This window comes from Neoarius graeffei, chromosome 22 (assembly GCF_027579695.1).
Source record: "Neoarius graeffei isolate fNeoGra1 chromosome 22, fNeoGra1.pri, whole genome shotgun sequence".
NCBI classification, from domain to species: Eukaryota; Metazoa; Chordata; class Actinopteri; order Siluriformes; family Ariidae; genus Neoarius; species Neoarius graeffei.
In genome coordinates this window covers 9,608,917-9,636,764 of record NC_083590.1, presented here as the reverse complement: position 1 = coordinate 9,636,764, position 27,848 = coordinate 9,608,917, and the positions used below count along the sequence as shown (strand labels likewise).

The 27,848-nt window shown below is 39.3% G+C and overlaps 1 protein-coding gene across 2 annotated transcripts in view; it reads right to left on the bottom strand.

The window, feature by feature from the left end:
- Positions 1-6,394: 6,394 nt before the first annotated feature.
- The window catches only part of LOC132870360 (RNA binding protein fox-1 homolog 3-like), a 91,866-nt gene continuing 70,412 nt past the window's right edge, over positions 6,395-27,848 (bottom strand). For both annotated transcript variants that reach the window (XM_060903998.1, XM_060903999.1), the window contains exons 8-12: positions 21,843-21,975; positions 20,643-20,682; positions 20,197-20,255; positions 15,612-15,690; positions 6,395-6,439 (exon numbers count right to left, since the gene is read on the bottom strand). In XM_060903998.1, coding sequence (XP_060759981.1) covers positions 6,395-6,439; positions 15,612-15,690; positions 20,197-20,255; positions 20,643-20,682; positions 21,843-21,975 — 356 coding nt within the window. The remainder of the gene's footprint in view (positions 6,440-15,611; positions 15,691-20,196; positions 20,256-20,642; positions 20,683-21,842; positions 21,976-27,848) is intronic.

The following is a 27,848-nucleotide window of genomic DNA, read 5'->3' as shown; positions in this document are numbered from 1 at the left end:
TGAAAGAACTGGACTTGGAACCCAGCGTGGAAGAGCTTGGTAAAGCTATTGATGTCCTCAAATGCGGAAAAGTCCCCCGGTGAGGACAACATCTCACCTGAGATTATCAAATGTGGAAAGCCAGCTCTGCTAAAACCATTTTGTGAACTATTGTGTCTTTGCTGGAGAGAAGGCAAAGTACCTCAAGACATGCACAACACCAAGATAGTCACTTTATACAAAAACAAAGGCGACCGTAGTGACTGTAACAACTACAGAGGCATTTCCCTACTGAGTGTTGTGGGCAAAGTCTTCACTCGGGTGGTCCTAACTCAAATAAAAGTCCTAGCTGACCGCATCTACCCAGAATCCCAGTGTGGATTCAGGTCCGAGAGGTCTACAGTTGACATGATCTTCTCCATATGCCAGTTATAGGAGAAATGTCACAAACAACAGATGCCACTATACATTGCCTTTATCAATCTTACCAAGGCTTTTGATCTCATGAGCAGGAAAGGTCTGTTTCAACTGTTGAGGAAGATTGGCTGCCCCCCATTACTACTCAGCATCATCACCTCCTTCCACGAGGACATGCAGGGTGTGGTCAGCTATGGTGGGGAAACCTCAGATCCATTTCCAATCCAAAGTAGTGTGAAACAAGGATGTGTCCTTGCTCCAACTCTGTTTGGCATCTTTTTCTCACTACTGCTGAACCTTGCATTCAAACACTCTATACAAGGCATACATCTGCACATGAGAAGTGATGGAAAACTGTTCATCCTAGCTTGCCTGAGGGCCAAGATCAAGATCCACACAGTTCTTATAAGAGAGATACTGTTTGCTAATGATGCAGCCTTGACCTCTCACACTGATCTGGGACTACAGCAGCTGACCAGCCAGTTCGATCATGGCTGTAGTCAGTTTGGACTGACCATCAGCATCAAGAAAACCATTGTCATGTGACAGAGTGTCCCCATACCACCATCAATCACCATCAACAATGAAGTGCTTCAAGTTGCCGATCAGTTTACCTACTTAGGCTCCACAGTCACCAGCAACCTGCAGCTGGACAAGGAAATTGACACTTGCATCACCAAAGCCACCAGTATGATGCCCAGATTGAGCAAAAGAGTGTGGGACAACAACAAACTGACCTCGAACACCAAACTCAAGGTTTACCAGGCATGCGTCCTCAGTACCCTACTCTATGGCTGTGAATCCTGGACGACTTACACCAGGCAGGAAAACCGTCTGGAAAGCTTCCATCGTTGCTGCTTATGACAGATCCTTAACATTACATGTCAAGACAAAGTCTCCAACACCACTGTTCTGGATCGTGCTGGCTCTCTGAGCATGCACCTCCTCCTCAGTCAGTGCTGACTGCAATGGCTGGATCATGTGCACCAGATGAAAATTGGTTGAATACCCAAAGACATCCTGTATGGTGAACTGGCTACAGGACACCGCCCAGCAGGTCACCTAGCACTGCGCTTCAGGGATGTCTGCAAGCAAGACCTGAAGCAGACAGGTATCGACCCAAACAGTTGGGAACTGCTCACTGGTGACCACAGCTGCTGGTGCCGTGCTGTCTGAGAGGGAGTCAAGAGGGGTGATGAGGAATGAAAACAAAAGTTGGAGGCCAAGAGACAACACAGGAAGGACGAGAAACAAAGCTGTCCCACCACACACTCCAACTTCATTTGTCCAACTTGCGGGAGGAACTGCCAAGCCAGGATAGGCCTGCTAAGTAACGCAAGGCACTGCACACAGACCTAACCTGACAGAGTGCTACCATCATCCCATGGGACTGATAGATGCCGAAGAAAAAGAATTGTTGTATAATTGCCACAACGCTTACAAAACCTAATACTGTTACCAAAGACAGAAATGTGAGTTCACAAAATGAATGTATGCTGTGCCATCATGTTGGTTTAACATTAAGCTAGCTAGTCAGGGAAACTCCACCTGACATGCTAGCAAACTCTTTTCAAACTCGAAATCATATTGGATAGCTAACGTTACTAGAAAAGAAAGATTTCTACATTCTGTTTATTTGACAAGATTATGCTAAAACATATTTCTGAAAGGACTTCAGATAATTTAACGTTATTCATGTTAGCATAACTCTATTTTTACATGCTAATTAACAGTGTCCAAGTTAACTAGCTATGTGTAAACATTAGCCATGGACAAGGCGATGGCAACTTGGTGGGAAAATCCATGGAAAGTCACTTAACTAACCAGATTGTACAGCTATTGCAACATTATCACTAGCTCTAAAAGTACAGACAACTTCACTGCAAGCTTTTTCTTGGAACAAAACATTTATATACCTCAATATGCTTTGGCAGGTTGGATGGCAAGTTTTTGTAGGCTGTGAAATGGTTCATTTTCGGCAAACAAAGCAAACATTTAAAATGAAACAAATCTTAAATCCTTTCAGAAAACTGAAACATGGGTTCATGGGCCGTGAGTGCATACATTCCCCAGAAGAACTGCCTCCTTCCATTCTGCCATCAACTGATTGTGTTCAAATAATGTTGCTGAGAAATCACTGAACTTGATTTTATACAGTCTATGGATGTGACGTGACCCTAGTGATTACTGATCGGCTGTCTCAGTGTCGCCTGCAAAAAACCCAATCTTTTAGAAAAGGAAAGAAAAAACATCCGCTTTCAAAGCTGCTTCATAGTAACGAGTAATGAAGACCTTGATAGAAATGTAGTGGGGTAAAAAGTATGATATTTACCTTTCAAATGTAGTGAAGTTAAAGTCATAAGTTTCCAAAAAAATAATACTTAAGAAAAGCACATATACTCAAAAAGTGTACTTAAGTACAGTACTCAAGTAAATGTACTTCGTTACTGTCCACCTCTGAAACTGAATTTGGTCAGCAACAACACACACACACACACACACACACACACACACACACACACACACACACACACGGAAACACATGCATGAGGACCCTCTGGCTGCATAAAGTTTTGGGTGGCTATAGGCCACCCTGCAGCACACCAGAGGTGCGCAGGGGGGAAGTACGACATGGGGGGTGTCTTGGGGGGGCATCCCCCATAAAATTTTGAAAAAAGGGAAAAAAGCCCATTTGGTGGCATCTGGTGACTTTTAGGAGCATTTTATGGTGGTACTGACACGGTCACTTTTTGGTTGAAAAGGTTGCTACAACAAGGTGAGGTCTGTGATGCTGTGGTTTGCAGCGTGGGGTTCACATGAGCAAAAAATAAAGTCATCATCTGACAACAATGTAGTATATAATAATGCTGTTTTATTACCTGAACCACTGCCAGAACACCACTAACCAAACTTTTAAATGAGTTCTGTTTAGAAAAAAACAAAACAAAAACAAAACCCTGCAGTGTACATTTACTGCACAAATGCCACAATCATTGAGTAGCACCTTTATACTTAGGCCTACTTAATACTTCAAACACTTTTAAGCACCTTAACAAAACGTTGAGACGAATAACATTATTTTTTAAAGAACATTATTCTTTCATCATTATATTTTTGACCACTTTTAGTTATTTTAGAATAAAAGTTACCTTTTACTCTGAGTACCTCCCGAAGCCAGAGAAACTCCTTTAGCCAATTTTCATCAAAACCAGACGTCCTTTGATTGGCCCTTTTTTTTTTGCCCTTTGGCAGCCTATCATTTTCAATTTCGGACAGATCTACTGTGTCAACAACGTTTTCGGTTTCACTTCTTTCCTCTTCTCTTTCTGGCTCTTCTGTCTGACTCTCATTTAGCTGTCGAAAATATGAATCTCTGGGGCGCCATCCGTGCCTCATTTTGGCATGATTGAAATGTGGAGATGTATACCCACCACACAAAAAACATAAACCATGATCTCATCCGCGCACTGCAGCATCATGGTACCAGTGCAGCAGCAAAGTAATTGAGGGCATTTGTTTGTTGTGAGTGAGGATTTCTCAGGGGTATTTCCGGTCTGCCTGAGTGCATCATGGCAGTGAACTGGCCCAAAACACTGATTTTTTCCTTCAACATATGCCCCAAACATCACAAGGTAGGAATCTGATGTGATTTCAGCGAGTGTCGGAACAAAAAAAAAAAAAAAATAGTGTGTTGGCAAATTTAAAGCATGTCAGCATGAAATTAAAGTGTGTTGGCCCTGACATGCAAAAGCACTCTGGAGAGAACAGTACATATAATCATATATATGGATTGCAAAAATATGTCCTGCTCCTGCAATAAAATGCATAGACAAAAAAAAAAAAAAGAAACTTTTTGGGAATGTCATTTTATTCTGTTTAAAATAACAAAATGCTCCACACAGGACACTAAGCTCAATGCTGTATAAATACTCAGTTAGGATAAGCTGCTGGTCGAAAGTTTCTGAACCTTCTGTATTAATATCTTTAGTTAGATACAAAAACGTGGTTTGAGTTAAATCCCCTAACTCCTCTAAATCCTTAAATACAAAGATTTGGGATCTTGACTGAACACTTGTTTAGTATTTTTCACTATTTGAGTATAATCTACACTCATGGCCACTTTATTAGGAACACCCCTACATCCACCTGCTGTTCTGTTTGATGCAGTTCTCTAATCAGCCGATCCCTTGATGCATAATGTCATGGAGATACAAATCAAGAGCTTCAGTTAATGTTCACAATGTTCAAACATCAGAACGGGAAAAATTGTGAACTCAAAGTGTGACTTTCTGTCATTGTGGCATGGGTGTTGGTTTGAGCCAGATGGACTGGTTTGAGTATTTCAGAAACTGCTGATCTCCTGGGGTTTCCACAGAGTTTACACAGAATGGTGTGAAAAACAAAAAAACATCATCGAGTGAGTGAATGAATGACAGTTCTGTGGGTGGAAAGTAAACAAATGCCTTGTTGATAAGAGAGGGTCAGAGGAAAATGGCCAGATTGGTTCAGGAAGGATATAGTAACTCATATAATCACTCTTTACAACTGTGGTGAGCAGAAAAGCATCTCAGCATGCAACAGAGAGAGAAGAACACATTGGCTTCCACTCCTGCAGCCAATAGAACAAGTTCCTATTAAAGTGGCCGGTGAGTGTAAACCTCCATGTACATATGAAGAAAGAAACAACTCTACCACAACTTTTAATCTCAGAACTGTAGATGTCAACAGTTAACAGTTTTAGGTTTGGGTTCAATAAATCATCCAGCATTTCAGGGTTGTTTTTTTTGGTAGATAAAAATGCATTGCCAAATCTCTTAAGGAAATACTTTTTTTTTGTTTTATACCTAAATAAAACATGACAAAAGTCCATATTCTATCCTAAATGTTTTATAAGCTAAACTAAAAGGTATCTGCTCAACTTCTGTATCTGCAAACGTGTCTCCATATCTCAAAGGCAAGGTTTACTTTGAGAAATTAAATAAACAAATAATAAATATATTATCTTGACCTATTATTTGTGTTTTCCAATCCCAAAGTTATTCAGCTCCCAGTTAACACTTGCAGAATGTTTTCTGATCATGACAGAGTGTCTTCATCTAACCAGAGGAACATCACACAGCTCACAAGGCAGACACTGAGATATCTTACTCAATAAATAAGAAGCATCACTTCAGAAGAATCCAGACTTTACAGATGATGGATGGATGATCAGACATTAAACAAACTGATACCAGGAAATCGTTACACTTTTCGTGCATGTTATATTAATATGATTTGTCCTGCTGAGTATCTTTTTGACGATCCTTTATGATGATAATGAAGAGATTCACCTCCACTTTAATATTAACACTGTATTATTAATGAATTGTTAATTTTTTTTAAAAGGAGAACGATTGCTAATTATGATTTAATTATTAGTAACTTTAACACTTTAATTGAATACATTGAATTGAAGGTTTATTTTTGATGGTGATGTTTATTATGTATATATTTTTGGGTACTATTAATTGCATTAAATGTTGCATTTAAAAATGATTTATTAATAATAATAATAATAATAATAATAATAATAATAATAATAATAATAATAATAATTTAAAAAATAATAAAAATAAGTTGTATTTTCTAATAAACAAATAGAAAAGAAGAAAAAAAATTAGAAACATGATGTTGGTAGTATCATATCAGTGGTGTTTTGTGCTGAAATGAAAGATAAGACGTGACAGTGACGGATCAGCAAACCAAATATACAGGAAACTGTGTGATTCAAATGTAAACCAATATAACCAGTGACATCATACTGAGCCTAGACACACACACAAACACCCACCCACACACACACACACACACACACAGGCAGGCATAACTGTTGTGTGTTGCGACAGTGCGTTAGTGTTGTGTCATGATGAGGCCGTCGGTAGTTGGTCGTTTCATTGTCTGTCGGGCAAGAGGAGTTTGCTCGCTTTAATTTAGCATGGCCAGTGCGTTTGTCTCGGCTTTAGTAGGGCGTGAAGCGACTGTACGCTCCTCGGCAGAGGCTAGCCTGCAACATCAAAGATGAAAAAAAAAGAGGGGGCAGTCAGAGTAATGGAGATGGAGAATGGGATCCTTCCCTCTCCTTCCTCACTCCTTTTCTTCCTGCAGAGAACCAGATCAGGAATCATGAATTTTTATATTATTCAGATCCTTTCAGATCAGGCTGTGGTGTGTTTCCCTGCCAGAAGGTGGCTCTGTATTGATTGAACTTTACACGTTATGTTGTACGTGTGTTTGTGTTACTGGTACAAGCATTTATTTGATGCTGATGCAGAGAGAAACATCACACTAACACACTCACAACCCATTTCTTAGCATTTATCACTCCCTGTATTTTTCTTTCAGAGCAAGTGGGGAAAAAAAGAGAAAATCCTAGTATTTGTTTTTTATGGATTTCAAGCATCAATCAATTCCCGTGCGATGAGAAGAATAAAACACTTTGGCATATACTGCAATAGGAAAACGAGACCGTCGATGATGGTGTAGCTCACTCTGGCCCTGTCTAGTCCAGAAGGAATGATCTAAAGTCGGCCACCTTGCGCAATAAATGTTGCAAGCTTTATATATACACTATACTAGTATATGAGCTATATATAGAAGTGATATCCACCCTAGGAATACGACCTATTTACCAGAAAGAATCCAAAACGGTGAGGAATTGACCAAGATTTTGTTGAACTGCTCATTAAGGCTTAATTAGTCCATAACTTCATTAATAATTGTAATGAAGCAAATCTGAGTAGAAGTTATATGCACCCTAGGTACCCCTACCTTCATACCAGAAAGAATCAAAATCAGTGAAGAATTGAGGGAGCAGAAGCGATTTTCATGAAATGTAGCCACCACCGGATGGTCGACGTACAACACATGATGGCATAAACTCATCACCTGTCAGCTGGATGAGCTAATAATCAACTTTGTATCTGCGACAGTAACTCTATTGAACGGTTGCGCTGACAGAGATGACTATACAACCTTAATGGTGTGTAGAGTTTAAACACGAGCCTCATGGCCATCTTTTCACTCCACTGATTTAATCTTTAATCTGGAAACATTGCTGTCATCAGTGCAGAGTGTGTAATCGCTCTTCTATGTTTTGATGATGACATGATGGTGCAGGAGCATTGATTAAGCTTATGCTGGTTTCTTTCAAGCATGTAACTCTTGATTAATGAACCCAATCAATTCCTACAGGTAGACTGATACTAAAGCCAAGTTAGAAAGAAATTGAAACAAAATGTCATTTTATTGAAAGCTCTTTACATCTTTAGTGTATATTACTGGCTCTTAGACAGAATTCAGACAGTGATATTCAGTGTTTTTTTCCCCCCAAACCCCTGCATATATTCAAAACAAAATCAGATGCATTAACAGCAAGCTGTAATTTGACATGTATTACTTACTAGAGACACCATTAATGAAAATGTGTTTTTAAGAGTATTTGTGTTGGAGCTGTTTTTAAGTCCAGAGAAAGATTATGGACTTTCAGTCGGTGTATGAGATGCTCGCTGGCTGTGGTGTGAAAATTGTCCATGCAGACGCTCATCTAAGTTTCCAAACCTGTCATTGCTTAACTCTTGAATATTTTCTATCATTAAAAATCTTATAATCTCTGCTTTCCAAAGAAATGTATCTAGTTAAGATCTGTTCAGTACTTTGGGAGTAACAGCAGGTTGAAGTCGGTACAACAGAGTAAAAACTCTGCTCGCGTGACATTGGGAAACTGCCGGTGCTTTTCTTTTTGAGTCACGGGAAAGCAGTCAGGCTCTCTCTCTCTCTCTCTCTCTCCTGATTGGTTTCCCACTGGATTACTCGTCAATATCAATCAGATCACTTTTACAGGGATGTTCTCTCACTTTCACTGTTTCTGATGAAGGATTCAGCAACATTTTTCCTCTGCTAGTTTTGATGTTATGATTCACGGGAGAATTTGAAGTGAGTTTTTATAGCTTTACCCACTTATTTTTTCAAATCAAATCGACTCATGTAAATAAATAACTATTTTAGAATATAACTGGAGTTGTTTTGATGTAAAATATTGAGATCTTAGTGGTCGGAATGAGATTTAAAAACAAAAACAGAAGTCAGAAACATGAGTGTCAATTTCAGTTCAGTTAATGTGAGGTTTGCCTTGAAAGCTGTGAATATTAATCAAAAATAATAATTTATATATATATATATATATATATATATATATATATATATATATATATATATATGTTTATTTTTTTCCATATAAACACTAGTAGGTCCTAGTGAGAAATATAAAGGACCACAGAGCACAAAGAGGAGATTAGAAATATCAACTGGTACAAAATGTATCAATTTAATGGTTTTAACTAATTAGCATAATTAACACTAATTGCATCCCAATTTGCATAAATTGTTTTTACTAATTTTTCAAACATTGTATTCAGTATACACCCATCTAGTATGTTCCTGCCAATTTCCATGTAAATATGTTTAAAAAATATAAAAGTTATTGAGAAAAAACATTTGATTTCATTGGTTAATGAGGCCCATTTTGGACCATGTGATCCTCATACAGAATATTACAGCCATTTTCTAAAAATTAAGCCTTTTTTTCAATCCATGATTTGTAATATCTCAAGAATGGATAAACATATTTTAATTCTGTAAAAAGTCTGTTGTTCAGCACTCAGTTCTGAATGCAGTGAGAGCAGGTTCAAGTGATTTGGGTTGAATTTGAATTTTCACCTAATGTGCCAACTGTCAGTAAACAAAATCAGAAAGAAAAATCCGAATAGAAAACCACCTGAGAGAGCCATGAGCTATAAACTCTTATCATATTTACTGCTGTAACACTGAAACCATCCTCTATCATCACCTCATAATTATTACTCATTCTTAATATAATATAATATAATATAATATAATATAATATAATATAATATAATATAATATAATATAATATAATATAATATAAAGTGTGAGTGAGATGTGACGCCATGCAGATCTTCACTTTCATTTCAAACAGAAGAGACATCATGTGTTAATATTCTCTTTTAAGTATGTCTAAAGGTGCCAACCTCACTGCTGGTGGCTTTTCCCCACTGTGATCCTCATCAGATGGAGCTCGTGGCTACGCTTTCTCTCCACGGGCCACGTCTCCAACCTTCAAAGGCTCACTTCCGCTAATTGAGAAGAACTTCAAACTTTCATTAGAGTGAAAAGAGTGCTTGCTGAACTTTCTCTCCACACTGGAGAAATAGATTCTTACTCGCCCTCAGAGGAGCTAATTATCAAATTACTGTCTTTTTAAATGCAAAGGAGCGCTGCATTCCTGTTCAGAGATGCTAATCAATTATGATGAAAGAATTAGGTGCCATCGAATTGGATCGTGTTCTTTCTTTCTTTCGTTCTTTTTTCTCAGGAAATTTCTCCATCTACATCAGCATCACACACACACACACACACACACACACACACACACACACACACACACACACACACATAACTGTAGTATACAGTGGTGCATGAAAGTTTGTGAACCCTTTAGAATTTTCTATATTTCTGCATAAATATGACCAAAAACATCATCAGATTTTCACACAAGTCCTAAAAGTAGAGAAAGAGAACCCAGTTAAACAAATGAGACAAAAATATTATACTTGGTCATTTATTTATTGAGGAAAATGATCCAATATTACACATCTGTGAGTGGCAAAAGTATGTGAACCTCTAGGATTAGCAGTTCATTTGAAGGTGAAATTAGAGTCAGGTGTTTTCAATCAATGGGATGACAATCAGGTGTGAGTGGGCACCCTGTTTTATTTAAAGAACAGGGATCTATCAAAGTCTGATCTTCACAACACATGCTTGTGGAAGTGTATTATGGCATGAACAAAGGAGATTTCTGAGGACCTCAGAAAAAGTATTGTTGATGCTCATCAGGCTGGAAAAGGTTACAAAACCATCTCTAAAGAGTTTGGACTCCATCAATCTACAGTCAGACAGATTGTGTACAAATGGAGGAAATTCAAGACCATTGTTACCCTCCCCAGGAGTGGCTGACCAACAAAGATCACTCCAAGAGCATGGTGTGTAATAGTCAGTGAGGTCACAAAGGACCCCAGGGTAACTTATAAACAACTGAAGGCCTCTCTCACATTGGCTAATGTTAATGTTCATGGTGTGCATGGCAGGGTTGCAAGGAGAAAGCCACTGCTCTCCAAAAAGAACATTGCTGCTCATCTGCAGTTTGCTAAAGATCACGTGGACAAGCCAGAAGGCTATTGGAAAAATGTTTTGTGGACGGATGAGACCAAAATAGAACCTTTTGGTTTAAATGATGTGTTATGTTTGGAGAAAGGAAAACACTGCATTCCAGCATAAGAACCTTATCCCATCTGTGAGACATGGTGGTGGGAGTATCATGGTTTGGGGCTGTTTTGCTGCATCTGGGCCAGGACGGCTTGCCATCATTGATGGAACAATGAATTCTGAATTATACCAGAAAATTCTAAAGGAAAATGTCAGGACATCTGTCCATGAACTGAATCTCAAGAGAAGGTGGGTCATGCAGCAAGACAACAACCCTAAGCACACAAGTTGTTCTACCAAAGAATGGTTAAAGAAGAATAAAGTTAATGTTTTGGAATGGCCAAGTCAAAGTCCTGACCTTAATCCAATCGAAATGTTGTGGAAGGACCTGAAGCGAGCAGTTCATGTGAGGAAACCCATCAATATCCCAGAGTTGAAGCTGTTCTGTACAGAGGAACGGGCTAAAATTCCTCCAAGCCGGTGTGCAAGACTGATCAACAGTTACCAGAAACATTTAGTTGCAGTTATTGCTGCACAAGGGGGTCACACCAGATACTGAAAGCAAAGGTTCACATGCTTTTGCCACTCACAGATATGTAATATTGGATAATTTTCCTCAATAAATAAATGACCAAGTATAATATTTTTGTCTCATTTGTTTAACTGGGTTCTCTTTATCTACTTTTAGGACTTGTGTGAAAATCTGATGATGTTTTAGGTCATATTTATGTAGAAATATCGAAAATTCTAAAGGGTTCACAAACTTTCAAGCACTACTGTATATACACACACAGCCTTAGATTTTATCATTGTTAAGGTTAGATGGTTTGTGAAAACACTCTTGTGGAAGGAAATTCGGAAGGAAAGAGGAAAGGAAGCAAAAAAATTGCTACAAGAAAAGTTTTAACTGAGCAAATAAAGAGGACTTGACGAGGAAATGCCATAATTAATGAAAGCTTTTAGCTAGCAGCTGCACTGCGGAACACTTTCCCTGTTTTTTTTTTTTTTAATGCTTGTTAGCATGGCGCAATGCTAAATCCCGACTCATTGCCGGTCCAATCAATTCACTCCAGTTTTGTTCCTCAGATGCGTGTTTGTACATCCCACAGCACACTGCAGCATGCTCGCAAAGCTCGCTCAGCTCTTAAACTAGAGCTTTCCTCACTCTCTGCCCGTTGTTTTCCATCTTTGATGTTGTGTTTCACGATCCTTCATCACGCTACCATGGCTAGCAATTCTTTCTTACATGCAGAGCACCTTATTGGAAATATACGCTGCTTTCGCAGAGAAGAAGTTGGATGCTGCACAGTACACGCTAGCTAAAAACAGACATTAACATCACGGCACGTGAGGTGACCGTCCCGGCGTCCCATCCTCGGAAGACTGCATCTTTCTTTCTTTTCTTTTTTTTGGGTAAGAAATCATAACAGTTGTCTTGTAAAAAATAATAAATAATAATAATTTTCCTTTTTAACTCGTCGAGACTGTTGACCTTCACTGGACAGCTGAAGGTTTGGCAAATGATCTGTCCTGATGCTTCCTTTCAAATTATCTCAGGCATAACTACTTCTCAAAGTTGCAACCTACCCAGGGAGGGACCGCAGCGAGACAGAGAACATGTGTGTGTGTGTTTGCTGGGTGTGTGTCGGCCATATGTATATTCTGTCAGTATGGTTCAATGGATCAGAATTATATGGAATAAAAAGAGGACTACTGTGTGTGTGTGTGTGTGTGTGTGAGAGAGAGAGAGAGAGAGAGAGAAACATCTGCAGTGTGCTTCATTGTGTATGGTACGAGTGAGTCAATAACAGAAGTATCCACTAGAGGGCACTAGAGACAGCATAACACACACCCACAGATCACTCCAGCACACAGAAGGAGATGAAGTTCACTCGGGTCTCAAATTAAAGTCCATCACCAAGAACTCTGTCATTCTTATATTAGTCTTTTAATAATAATAATAATAATAATAATAATAATAATAATAATGTGTCCCAAAAGTCCCCATACATAACAGAAATGAAGCCTTTAAAAAAAATCTAAATACCTTCTAAAATTTTTCATATATTATACATACAGTACCAGTTAAAAGTTTGTACACCCCTCCTTTACTCATTCATATGTTTTTTTCTGTATTTTGTATTTTCTATGTTGTCGAACAATCCTGAAGACATCAAAAGCTATGAAATAACATCTGGAACATTACACAGAGTTATGTGGTGAATTTTTTTTTTATGTTTTATTTTAGATTCTTCAGCGTATCCAGTGTTCACCTTGATAACGCTTTGCACACTATTGTCATTATCTTAACCAGCTTCATGAAGGAGTCACCTGGAATGCTTTTCAATTAACAGGTGTGACTCGTCAAAAGGTAATTAGTGGATGAGTTTTTTGCCTTTTTAATGCATTTGAAATAATCAAACAGTAAATAATAAATATAGTATGAATAAATAAATAGCTCTACTCAACACCATGACTGCAGTAATCCATACAGAGTTATATCAAGAACCGAACAACTAAGTAAAGAGAAACAACATCCATCATTACTTTAAGACATGAAGAAGTGACTTTTAATTCATAAAAAATAAAGAAAAAACACTGATATACAAACTTTTGACTGGGACTATAGACGGGTCATTCTGGAATTTGGGGTACATTTCTCGTTGCTGAGATAAACCTTTTGTTATTTCTCACAAAATAAATCTTTATTGAATCAGTTTTGAACAATAATGAAAATTATGACACACTTTCACTAATAGTACATTTAGTTTGATCTACATTTTAGACCCAATTTATCCATAAAACATTAACTAAATGACCCCCACCCTTCCCCCCACATTATTGTCTGTCTTCGACTCCTGATTCATCCATTCAACTCCAATAAACAGGAAGTGATTCAGTCTAACAATGTTTTTTAAAACTTATTCTATTAACTGTTATAAAATCAATTGCATAGAAACTCTATTTTCTGTATGATGTGAAATTTCAGTCATAAAAAATATGTATTTTTTTAATCAGTGCTGATATTCTTGTCAACTCTGTTAACTCTGTTATAAAACCGCATAAAATCCACATAGACTTTTAATAATACACATGAGACCTTCACCGAGTGATGTCACTTTCTGTGGCAGGAAACTTTGTAAAGGCAGTGAGGTCTGTTCTGTTTCTTCTCTCATTAATTTGAACAAAATGTTGATGATTTTACAAAAACAAGAGATTAATTATTTGTCAACTCTGTTATTGTGATATTGGAGTGAATCTCACACTCATTAAAAAAACAATATGATTAAAATCTATAAAGTTCTGTTTTTATACATGCCATGTGGGAGCTAGTTTGAGGTTAACATGTGGAGTTAACACATAAAATGGTGGAAAATGTCAACTCTGTTGTCATTGATTCTGTTAATAGATTGCCCAGTTTAACAACAACAGAGTTGATGATTGGGGAAGCCATGGCCAAATGGTTAGAGAACCAGCTTTGGGGCAAGAAGGTTGCTGGTTTGATTCCCTGAACCAGCAGGGTTGGCTCAAGTGCCCCTGAGCAAGGCACGTAACCACCAACTGCTCCAGCAAGACTAATGGCATACCTTGTGTCTGAGTAGCCAGAGAAAAACTGATGATGTGATTATTAGTTCTGGTAAGAATTCAGCCACAACGTAACATAATGTGAGTTGATGATGACTAACACAGTCAACACTTGAAATGTACCCAAAATTAAAGACTGGCCTGTATATATAAAATTGAACTCATGCTTATGACTAGAGAACAAAGATCAGTTTGAAAGAAACTCAATTGAAGTGTAATGACATGCAGAACTCCAGATGTGTGAACATGAGTTTATCATGAGCCATCAAAGAAATGGTAATCATGTAGAAGAGGTTTTGTAAATCTGTAAAGTTACATTTTGCTGTAAAAGTAAACAGTTCTGGAGACTTATTGAGAGGAACCGCCCCCTGGGGATCTCCCCCGAGAGCTACATATCTACAAGGGCTTTTTTCTGTTTGCTTTCACACCACCATTAAGAATGCTAAAGTGATGTAAGCTGGCTTTGTAATGTGACATTTAGTAGGAAATGCTAGCGAAGATTTTTATATTTTTTGCTTCGATGCATCAAAATCATGTTGTATTTCCTCCATCATATACACAAACACTGAATAAACCCAGGGCTTCAGTGTCAGTCCCTTTGTTAATGGTCCCCCCCCCCCATTTTTTAATGCTAACATTACGAGTTGTTGTTTACACAGCTAACGCTTTACATGGATTATTAAAGATGGTGGTTCCTGGTGCTGCATTGGCTCATTTGACCAAGTAACTCATTTGACCAATCAGTGTGCACTTACATCACTCATGGTTCCTCATGTGCTCGGGGAGAACCTACCCTGACGTAGGAGCTACAAAAGTCCCTCAAAATGGCATTCTAAGAATTTTGGTCATTCTCAGTTCCTGCAGTGTGGACACACAAAAAATGGAAGAACTTCCTCCAGTGGTTCTAAGAACTATGAAAAGGTTCCTCTGGTCCAAAAGCACCTCTAGTGTTAATGTAAGGAGGCTTTTGGGACACCCTGTAGTGTGGAATACTGAATACAAGTGTACAGTAAGGTCATTTGGATTATCAAAACAAATTATATAAAAGAAAATGTTATGTGAATGGTGTGAAGAGGAACTTCCTGTTTTTAGTTATTTATTTACTTTGCTTTACATTTTGTTCAGTTATCCCCCCAAAAGGCAAAAAGTATCAGCTTCACTCTTATTTGGATTCCACAAATGGACTAAGAGATGTGAAAACAACTCTCGGTCATGGACTCAGACTTTAGGACCCAGTTGTGCATGTGTGTGTGTGTGTGTGTGTGTGTGAGTGAGTGATGAAGCGATATGTGTGGGGAGCAGGAACTCACCATCGTGCCGATGCTGTACGTAGCAGCCGGGCTGATCGTGTGAGTGTAGGGATCTGCTGTTGCATAGACTCTCCCATAGCTAAACACACACAGTAATGAAGACGTGTTTAAGTCAGAAAGGAGGAACAGAGACCTGGTTCCACAGTACTGTGTGTGTGTGTGTGTGTGTGTGTGTGTGTGTGTGTGTGAGAGAGAGAGAGAGCGAGAGAGAGAGAGAGAGAGAGAGAGAGAGAGAGAGAGAGATGGAGGTTTAAAGGAGAAAGATGGAAAAATGGCGCAAAATGTCAAAAATAATACATCACAGTGTTACCTTGTAATCTGTACGGTATATGAATGTGTGTGTGTGTGTTCATTGTATGTGCTATATTTCTATTTATTCATCTGTCTGTCTATCTATCTATCTATCTATCTATCTATCTATCTATCTATCTATCTATCTATCTATCTATCTATCTATCTATCTATCTATCTGTCTTTATCATCCGTCCGTCTATCTATCTATCTATCTATCTATCTATCTATCTATCTATCTATCTATCTATCTATCTATCTATCTATCTATCTATCTATCTACAGTGGTGCTTGAAAGTTTGTGAACCCTGTAGAATTTTCTATATTTCTGCATAAATATGACCTAAAACATCATCAGATTTTCACACAAGTCCTAAAAGTAGATAGAGAACCCAGTTAATCAAATCAGACAAAAATATTATACTTGGTCATTTATTTATTGAGGAAAATGATCCAATATTACATATCTGTGAGTGGCAAAAGTATGTGAACCTTTGCTTTCAGTATCTGTTGTGACTCGCTTGTGCAGCAATAACTGCAACTAAACATTTGCAGTAACTGTTGATCAGTCCTGCACACTGGCTTGGAGGAATTTTAGCCCATTCCTCCGTACAGAACAGCTTCAACTCTGGGATGTTGGTGGGTTTCCTCACATGAACTGCTCGTTTCAGGTCCTTCCACAACATTTCGATTGGATTAAGGTCAGGACTTTGACTTGGTCATTCCAAAACATTAACTTTATTCTTCTTTAACCATTCTCTAATAGAACGACTTGTGTGCTTAGGGTCATTGTCTTGCTGCATGACCCACCTTCTCTTGAGATTCAGTTCATGGATAGATGTCCTGACATTTTCCTTTAGGATTTGCTGGTATAATTCAGAATTCATTGTTCCATCAATGATGGCAAGCCGTCCTGGTCCAGATGCAGCAAAACAGGCCCAAACCATGATACTACCACCACCATGTTTCACAGATGGGATAAGGTTCTCATGCTGGAATGCAGTGTTTTCCTTTCTCCAAACATAACGCTTCTCATTGAAACCAAAATGTTCTATTTTGGTCTCATCCATCCACAAAACATTTTTCCAATAGCCTTCTGGCTTGTCCATGTGCTTTTTTTCAAACTGCAGATGAGCAGAAATGTTGTTTTTTGGAGAGCAGTGGCTTTCTCCTTGCAACCCTACCATGCATACCATTGTTGTTCAGTGTTCTTCTGATGGTGGACTCATGAACATTAATATTAGCCAGTGTGAGAGAAGCCTTCAGTTGCTTAGAAGTTATCCTGGGGTCCTTTGTGACCTTGCCGACTATTACACGCCTTGCTCTTGGAGTGATCTTTGTTGGTCAACCACTCCTGGGGAGGGTAACAATGGTCTTGAATTTCCTCCATTTGTAAACAATCTGTCTGACTGTGGATTGGTGGAGTCCAAACTCTTTAGAGATGGTTTTGTAACCTTTTCCAGCCTGATGAGCATCAACAACGCTTTTTCTGAGGTCTTCAGAAATCTCCTTTGTTCGTGCCATGATACACTTCCACAAACATGTGTTGTGAAGATCAGACTTTGATAGAGCCCTGTTCTTTAAATAAAACAGGGTGCCCACTCACACCTGATTGTCATCCCATTGATTGAAAACACCTGACTCTAATTTCACCTTCAAATTAACTGCTAATCCTAGAGGTTCACATACTTTTGCCACTCACAGATATGTAATATTGGATCATTTCCCTCAATAAATAAATGACCAAGTATAATATTTTTGTCTCATTTGTTTAACTGGGTTCTCTTTATCTACTTTTAGGACTTGTGTGAAAATCTGATGATGTTTTAGGTCATATTTATGCAGAAATATAGAAAATTCTAAAGGGTTCACAAACTTTCAAGCACCACTGTATCTGTCTGTTTCTGTATATTTATTTATCTGTCTGTCTGTCTGTCTGTCTGTCTGTCTGTGAGAGAGAATTGTTCAAACTTTGACAGCTGGAAAAAGACATAAACAGAGAAAATAAGACAGAAAGAGAAGAAAATTGAGAGATTGAGGAAATGCTTGAGGAGCATCTCTCTCTCTCTCTCTCTCTCTCTCTCTCTCTGTCCATTGTGTTTCTGTACAGTTTTTATCACTGCCGGTTCAGAACTAATCCTCCTTCTTTTTTCCTTCAGATGCAGGACAAGAAGCGTGGCTTTTGTTTATTTATTCATTTGACTTCACTTCATCCTTTATTTACTCTCACTTTCCTCCCCTTCCCCTCTTTCCTCCAGCACTCACTTACAAATAGAGGAGGTCTGCAGGGAGCAGATAAGAAAACCTGAGCCGGGAGCGCAGGACAGCAAGTCAACAGCAGTACAGAGAGAGAGAGAGAGAGAGAGAGAGAGAGACAGAAAGACAGAGAGAAGGAGAGAGAGAGACAGAGCAAGAGAGATAGTGAGAGAGAAAGAGAAGGAGAGAGACAGAAAAGCAGAGAGAGAAAGAGATAGAGATATTGAATGCTATAATAACTAAATCAGCAGGTGAACATGAGATCCTTAGATTCAGTGAGTTTCTGTGCTGCTGTTAAACTCATTTGAGTATTAAATGCAGTATGTTTTTGAACAGAGGGATATTAGCATGGGGAGACATAAGAATGGATGGACATTAGGGCAGAGAGACATTAGGATGTAGGATGGAGGGACATTAGGACAGAGGGACATTAGGACAGGGAGACATTAGGATGGAGGGACATTATGGTAGAGAGACATTAGGGCAAAGAGACATTAGGACGGATGGACATTAGGACAGAGGGACATTAGAATGGAGGGACATTATGGTGGAAAGACATTAGGACAAAGGGACATTAGGATGGATGGATATTAGGTGTCTTTTCCCTGTGAGCTTAAACCAGGACTTGAGTTTGTCTCTCGTGTTCCTAGTCCAGGTTCTCTCCCACACTCAGGGACAAATACTGAGACCTGCCACCTGATGTGGCAGGTGACGTGGTTACTATAGTTACATCATAATTTACCAATTCATACAGAATTATAAAAATATTATGAGTAAAAATTCAGTAAAATAAAAATAACTAAAGTCAAACACTTTGGCGTCTTCAGGATGATAAATTGCTGGGGATAAAAAGCTCCAGTCCCAAAGATATTAACGTTTACAGGGTGCATTTACTTTTGGCTCATTTGGCTGCTGCTTTTATCCAAAACAACTTTAACTTTAACTGAGCAGCTGAGGATTAAGGTTTTGGCTAAAGGGCCCAATGGGGATGTCATGGTGATGCTGGGATTTGAACTCAAGACTGTCTGTTCAGGAGACTGTATTCGATTTGGATAAATTTAATTGACCAAATTGACATTTCTGGACTAGTTTACTATTTTTCTGGGAAATTTTCATGGGTTAAAGCCGTGGACAGATTTCATGTACCAAAACATTTCTGGGATAAATTTCACAAACCAAATGTCTCGAGGCTGAAGTTCTACAGGAGAAATACAGCTCATTTTTGGTTCCATTATGGTGGCGGGAAGCAGTCGTTCGCAGCCCATACATTGTGTGTTTCGACAGGAAAAGCCGTTTGTGGAGAATTTATCGGACATTTTGCAAGTTAGTTTACTGTTTCAGGTCTCGGGAGAAGGCCAGACTAAAATCTTTAGCGAAGTCCCGCCACATATCCGATAATGTTGTGCTGAGACGAGGCGCACGTTAATCGATGGTGGAGTTCAAGGCATTTATTCAGGAACAGAAACAAATACACAGAGAGCTGAGAAACAAAACAAAACAAACGGCCCTGTCCCCGTGGCCAGAGTGAAATGAGTTTATACACCAGGAGAAATATGGATGAGAAGGAGCAGGGAGGGAAATCAGTCCTGAGGGAAACACACACACACACACACACACACACACACACACACACACACACACACACACACACACACACACACACTTACCAGTTATTTGTCCCAGTGCCACTGATTGGCATGTGTGGATCAATTGTGATGTTACTGATGGTGTAACACAGGGGGCAGTGTTTAGATCGTCACCATCAACACACTCCAACCATAACGTCCACGACTACTGATAATCCTCTCTCTCTCTCCTCCCTCTCTCTCCCTCTCCCCTTTCTCTCCCTCTCTCTCTCTCCCCCCATTATTACTCATTTTTCCGCTTTCCTCCACTTTGTCTCATTCTTCCCACTTTATCTTTTGTGCACACCTCAGGCTCAGTAATTTCCACTCACATTCTTCACCATAGCTTTGAGAAACTGTGTGTGTGTGTGTGTGTGTGTGTGTGTGTGTGTGTGTGTGTTAGTTATACATACCTGTCACTGTATGCAGTAGCTGTGGCAGGCTGGGCATATCTGTATGCTGCATAGCCTCCCTGCACACACACACACACACACACACACACACACACACAGTATAAACCATATACTAGGAACAGAGATGGAATGTGTGTGTGTGGGGGGGGGATGTATTTTTTGTGAGATTGTATTTATGTCTCTAATGGTGCAGAGGAGAGACAGATCTGATGCCAGTGCCAAACGCTAACCTCATCTTCATCCTGTGTGTGTGTGTAGGGAGTTTAGAATTTGCTTGTCGGGTTTCTTGGTATAGCAGTGGCCCATCCATCGACTCAGTTTTTTGTTTAGAGAGTGAAAGTGGAGTAAAACTAGGGTCGTGTTACACTCTCAGGGAGTCGCAACACACACACACACACACACTTTCTCTCTCTCTCTCTAAAATTTGAGATTTGAAGTATACTCACATAGATCTCAGCACCGTAGAATCCATCCTGATAAACAACACTGGGAAGAGAGACAGAGAGAGAGAGGCAGACAGAGAGAGAGAGAGAGAGAGAGAGAGAGAGATGAGAAATACACTTCACTGCAGTTATATTAATTACATTAATGAATGGAGAAAAATCTGAATGATAGAGTGATATTGGGGGAATGAAGTGAAGATGGAGTGACAGATGGAGAATCAAGATGGAGGGATAGAAGAGGGAAAATATAGTGATGCGAGAATGTAAAGATGGAGTGAGAGGAAGAATGATAGAAGGAAGGTTAGAATGGTGGGATGAACAGAGGAGTGTTTTGATGCACTCATGCGACTCAAAGACAAATGACTTTGGTGCAGAGGAGGAGCTCTGACACTTACAGAGATGGATGGGATACACACACGTGTGTGTGTGTGTGTGTGTGTGTGTGTGTGTGTGTGTGTGTGTGTGTGTGTGTAAAGTATAACTCATGTTATGCAAATGAGTTCTTATATATAAACGTGGGCCACTATAACCACACTCCTTATATAGAACAAGCTATGTAGAACACACACACACACACACACACACACACACACACACACACACACACACACACACACACAATTTAGAACACAGTGTATAAAAGCACATACATTAATCAGTCTTTCAAGCACAGGTCACACACACTCTCGAACACTAACATCCTCTCGTACACCAGAATGGAAAATAACTTCAGAACCACACAGTATGTCTACGATGGAACTTCAGAACTGCTTCAGAACTAGAAGAGAACTCCACCACAACTGCTGGTCAAGTACAAAGGCACTTCAGAAGTGATTCAGCAGTGCATAAGAATTCACAACAGGACTCCAGAACTGCTTCAGTACTTTAGCAAAATTTTAGACTAGAGCTTCAGAACTGCATAAGAACTCTAGAACAGAACTTCAGAACCAGTTCAGAATGGCACCCGAAATGTAGAGTAGGACTTCAGAACTTGAGTAGAACTTCAGAACTTGAACAAAATAAAAAAAAAAACTGTCTCAGATGCTACGTTATTTAAGAACTGCATTAAAACACAAGAAGAGACATCCAGCACCACATTAGAACACTTGAACAAAACTTCAGAATTCATTCAGAAGTAAATCAGAACTGGATTAGAGCATTAAAGCTGAACTTTTTTTCCCAGTTGAGCGGATGGACACTCACGCTCCGTAGGCAGGGATGGGTGGAGGAGGTGGAGCTGTGCGGAATGTGTTATAAACAGCTCGTCCTCTTCCTCTCAGATTAGCGCCTCTGTACGCGACTGCTGCCCCTGTGGCTGCATAGGGAAAACCTGTTACTGCAGAGAGAGAGAGAGAGAGAGAGAGAGAGAGAGAGAGAGAGGAGAAGAAGAAGAAGAAAAATAAAAAATCATTTTAGTGGTTGTTTCAGTGACAGGTAGATCTGCTTTGACCAACATAGTAAACTGTAAACTCTTGGTGTACACACACACACACACACACACACACACACACACACACACACACACACACACTATTATGTACGATAGTAAAGCTGTAAGTTGGGACACAGCTTCAGGTTTTTATACATGTCATGTTTTTCAGTGTGATCAGAATTTCAGAAGAAAATTCCTGAAAAACAAATAAACAAAACACCACAACCAAAACAACCCTCAGTCACTACAGAGCCTCCATGAGCCAGAAATTTCTGGAGAGACAAAAAGAAAACTCCATTCTGTGTTTGGGAATCCTGCTGCGATTCAACACCACCGATCTCTTTGATGTTGGCTGTTTAAGTCGTTGACACGCTGAGCATCTAATCTCGGGATGAAAGCAGCTATCTAATCAACGGCTAGTGCTTAATTACCTCCTTCACACACACACACACACACACACACACACACACACACACACACACACACACACACACACACTTGTTTAAGTGGTAAGGGTACTCAAACAGGATTGGGATGAAATCAATTTTAGGAGACGATCAGAAGAAGTCCTTCAGCTACTCCAGCCATCTCAGAGGGTTCTCATGTTCCACTGTCCTATCACTGTTCACTTCATGTGAAACTCTCTGTGTTCTCTCCTTCTCTCTGCTCTCTGAAGGTTTACAACCACAGCTACAGTGATTACAGTTATTCATTTATTTTTCCAACAAGTTTACTAATTTGTTATTACTATGATGCTCACACAGTAGTTCCAGTAAAGACAAAAAACTTGATGGAAATTACGGAAATGTTAATGTTAGGAGTTTCTAATCTACTAATTTACTGACTAACACTGTCCATGGTACTGAATATCATCCTCCTGTAACTGAATTGTGGTTGTCCATTGTACTGAATAACAGTTGTCCATGGTACTGAATCACTGTTGTTCATTTGCACTGAATTACAGCTGTCGTGGTACTAAAAAACTTTTGTCCATTGCAGTGAACAACAGCTGTCCATAGTACTGAATCACTGTTGTCCATTTGTACTGAAAAACAGCTGTCCATGGTACTGAATCACTGTTGTCCCTTGTAGTAAGCAACAGCTCTCCATGGTACTGAATCACAACCATTCTTGGTAATGAATCACAACCGTGTATGGTTCTGAATCAAAGCTGATTATTGGACTGAATCACAGCTGTCCATGCTACTGAATCACAGCTTTAGATGTAACCAAACAGGGCTGTCCATGGTCCTGAAACACAGCTCTCCATGGTATTAAATTACACCTGTTTGTGTTTCTGAATTATGAATGATTTTGATGCTAAATCACATCTGAGCAATGTACTGAATCACTGTTCTCCATATATAGTTGTTCATAGTTAAGATAGAACTTAGAATCACATTTTCCCCATGTAGCTGAAATGCATTTAAAAAAATATATATAAGACATATTACACTAAAATTTCAGCAGTTTATATGTAAGACAGTATGTGGTGGTAAATCACAGCCACACAGAGCCCGTGATGTTGAATCATGGCTGTTTGAGGTGCTGAATTATAGACGTCCATGGTGCTGAAGTGCATTGTTTCATCATTCCTGCTACAATAACACTTTAATAGTTCGGATTTATGGTTGTGTACGGTGCTAAATCCCAGCTCTCCATGATTCCTCTTTGCAGAATGCAGTTAGTTTTGTTATATTCCAGTCTGAATGTTTGCATTGAATTATGGTGTAAAGAAAAAAAAGGAAAAATATTGACTCTCTCTCTCTCTCAGCAGATACCTTGATATCAGATAAATACTAACATATGATGCTAAACAGAGAACCAGAGATGCCTCTCTCTCAGGAAGCACATTTTGGGCGATTACTTCATTTCCCTTCTCAGACAGGGAACCCAATCACACTGAAATAAGCCAATCCCCCTCTCTGTTCCCGTCTCCCCTTCCCTGCTGCTCTCGCTGTGCTCACAGGGAGGTTTATGTTGCAGGATGGAGAAAAGGAGAGCTGTTTTGGCGCCATGCAGACCCCCCAGTGGTACCCCCAGTGGTACTGAAGAAGTTCTCTTGCTCCCACAAACACCCCACCCCACCCCCTCTTCTGCCAATAGCTCAGTCTGAACAACAGCATGGTGAATGATCAGTGTGGCATAAAAAAAATAAAGAGATAACATGGCATCTGATTGCAAGAGCCACTGCAAAAATAACTCAAATTAAAATCATAAAGCTATCCATGTGCTATATGCTGCATAAAGTTCATATAGCTTCCCATGATTCCTTGCACAAACTATGGGTGTGACTTCAGGTCACTTGTTTATTATCCAGTCTGCACTAGTGAAGGTTGAGGTTTTGCTAAAGATATGAAGCTTTTTGCAGAAAGGAAAATAAATATTCATGACGAAAGCTGAGGCTGGAGAATGTGATCATCTCCCTGCCTTCATTTTATGAAGAATGAAGAACATTCTGCACATACAGGATTTTTCTTTACTCAGAAATCTCCAGAAATATCACTTTAACCCTCTAGAGAACTTGTCTCTTCACCAGGGGCATCTCATACTAATAGCCTTGCTGTGGCAACTAAGGGAAATGATCACAGAGTTTTTGGAGGAGGTCTTTAAGTTTAGGTTCTTCAGCCTGATTGCTTGTACAGCCACGAATGTTGCAGATTCTCTCAGAACTCGAGAATGACTTTTTCACAATCCATACAGTTCAATTACAACATGTATTAAAAACTAAGAAGTAAAAAAAAAAAATCAAAGTAAACAAGAGAAATTTAGCAAAAACACTGCGAAAAACACTCCATTCAACATTGGCCATTCCAGTCACTTCTGCTTGATCCTGGAAATTTTGCCCATCATAATTTCTTTGCTGTTATTGTCAGGAATAAGGTGGAGAAATCTTTAAAAAATTCTAAAACATTTGAGAATTTTAGAATCATCAGGAAATAAATTCCCAAAGAACAATAAAACTGTATGAGAGGTTCAGAACAGAACTTCACACCAACATGAGAACTGAAAATCTGCATCAGAAGAATAAAATAGTCCTCTAGAACTACAGTGGTGCTTGAAAGTTTCTGAACCCTTTAGAATTTTTAATATTTCTGCATAAATATGACCTAAAACATCACCAGGTTTTCACACAAGTCCTAAAAGTAGATAAAGAGAACCCAGTTAAATGAATGAGACAAAAATATTATACGTGGTAATTTATTTATTGAGGAAAATGATCCAATATTACATATCCGTGAGTGGCAAAAGTATGTGAACCTTTGCTTTCAGTATCTGGTGTGACCCCCTTATGCAGCAATAACTGCAACTAAACATTTGTGGTAACTGTTGATCAGTCCTGCACACCGGCTTGGAGGAATTTTAGCCCATTCCTCCATACAGAACAGCTTCAACTCTGGGATGTTGGTGGGTTTCCTCACACGAACTGTTCGCTTCAGGTCCTTCCACAACATTTCAATTGGATTAAGGTCAGGACTTTGACTTGGCCATTCCAAAACATGAACTTTATTCTTCTTTAACCATTCTTTGGTAGAATGACTTGTGTGCTTAGGGTCGTTGCCTTGCTGCATGACCCACTTCTCTTGAGATTCAGTTCATGGACAGATGTCCTGACATTTTCCTTTAGTATTCACTGGTATAATTCAGAATTCATTCTTCCATCAATAATGGCAAGCCGTCCTGGCCCAGATGCAGCAAAACAGGCCCAAACCATGATACAACCACCACCATGTTTCACAGATGGAATAAGGTTCTTATGCTGGAATGCAGTGTTTTCCTTTCTCCAAACACAATGCTTCTCATTTAAACCAAAAAGTTCTATTTTGGTCTCATCCATCCACAAAACATTTTTCCAATAGCCTTCTGGCTTGTCCATGTGATCTTTAGCAAACTGCAGATGAGCAGCAATGTTCTTTTTGGAGAGCAGTGGCTTTCTCCTTGCAACCCTGCCATGCACACCACTGTTGTTCAGTGTTCTCCTGATGGTGGACTCATGAATGTTAACATTAGCCAATGTGAGAGAGGCCTTCAGTTGCTTAGAAGTTACCCTGGGGTTCTTTGTGACCTCGCTGAATATTGGAGTGGTCATTGTTGGTCGAGCACTCCTGGGGAGGGTAACAATGGTTTTGAATTTCCTCCATTTGTACACAATCTGTCTGACTGTGGATTGGTGGAGTCCAAACTCTTTAGAAATGGTTTTGTAACCTTTTCAAGCCTGATGAGCATCAATAACGCTTTTTCTGATGTCCTCAGAAATCTCCTTTGTTCATGCCATAATACACTTCCACAAACATGTTTTGTGAAGATCAGACTTTGATAGATCCCTGTTCTTTAAATAAAACAGGGTGCCCACTCACACCTGATTGTCATCCCATTGATTGAAAACACCTGACTCTAATTTCACCTTCAAATAAACTGCTAATCCGAGAGGTTCACATACTGTTGCCACTCACAGATATGTAATACTGGATCATTTTCCTCAATAAGTAAATGACCAAGTCTAATATTTTTGTCTCATTTGTTTAACTGGGTTCTCTTTATCTATTTTTAGGACTTGTGTGAAAATCTGATGATGTTTTTGGTCATATTTATGCAGAAATATAAAAAATTCTAAAGGGTTCACAAACTTTCAAGCACCACTGTAGCTTCAGAACAGCATCAGGGCAACAGACCTGCCTTAAAACTCATAGGAATTACAGAACAGCATCTGTTGTGTCAAACTGCACTACAGAACTGCACCGGAACTCTAAAAGAGAACCCGAGGACAGAATCAGTACTCTAGAACCGGCTCAGAATGGAAAGACAAATGTACAGAACTGTAGAACTCGACAGGAGGACTTTAGACTGCAGAGACTTTCATCTTGTTGACTCTGTTCTTTATCTTCAGAAGACGTACCATTCTGGCACATCGATCATGGTCTCAGTTTCAGTCATTCCTGCATTTGTGTGTATGTGTGTGTGTGTTAGATTAAAGAGCGTGTCTCTCCGGGCCCAGCTGGTCAACATATGCTGGCGTTTAGGCTTGGCAAACTGCACTGAAAAATTAGCAGCCGATGAATCATAGCAGCCGAGAGCCTCCCGCCTGCTACACGCGAAAACACTCGCTGTGATTTATTACACCATCGCAAAGAGACATGCCTGTGCTGTGTGTGTGTGTGTGTGTGTGTGTGAGAGAGAGAGAGAGAGAGAGAGAGAGAGAGAGAGTAATTATGGATATGTTAGTATACAGGCACTCTGTGAATGTGTGTGTAATGGTGTGTGGATCCATGGTGTGTGTGACATGCTTACAACAAAGAGTTATCACTTTATCACTGATTTGTGATACTCCTGCTCCTTTGTCTGTGTGTGTAAGTGATGTGTGTGTGTGTGTGTGTGTGTGTGTGTGTGTGTGTGTGTGTGTGTGATGTTATTGTGAACAGAGTTTACGCTCATAACTCACACACATCAGGAACAACAATAATAATGATAGTGTGTGTGTGAGACGACATGCTCAGTGTTGATTCTGATCTGTTTACATGACGGCTGCACTGCTGCATGTGAGACACTGAAGTAATGTCAGGAATAAAACAACGTACTGTGCTGCAATAAGAAAATAATCAACAACTGGGTGATGTGACTGTGTGATGATGTTACAGTTAGCAGACCAAAGTGTTTTATCCCTCTCATGCCAAAGCAATTTAACATCAATTACATTTTTTTTCTTTTTTTTTTAATTAGAACTATATTATTAACAGTTTTTTCACAAAATCAAGTTGTACATGAGCCGATAGCTGTGA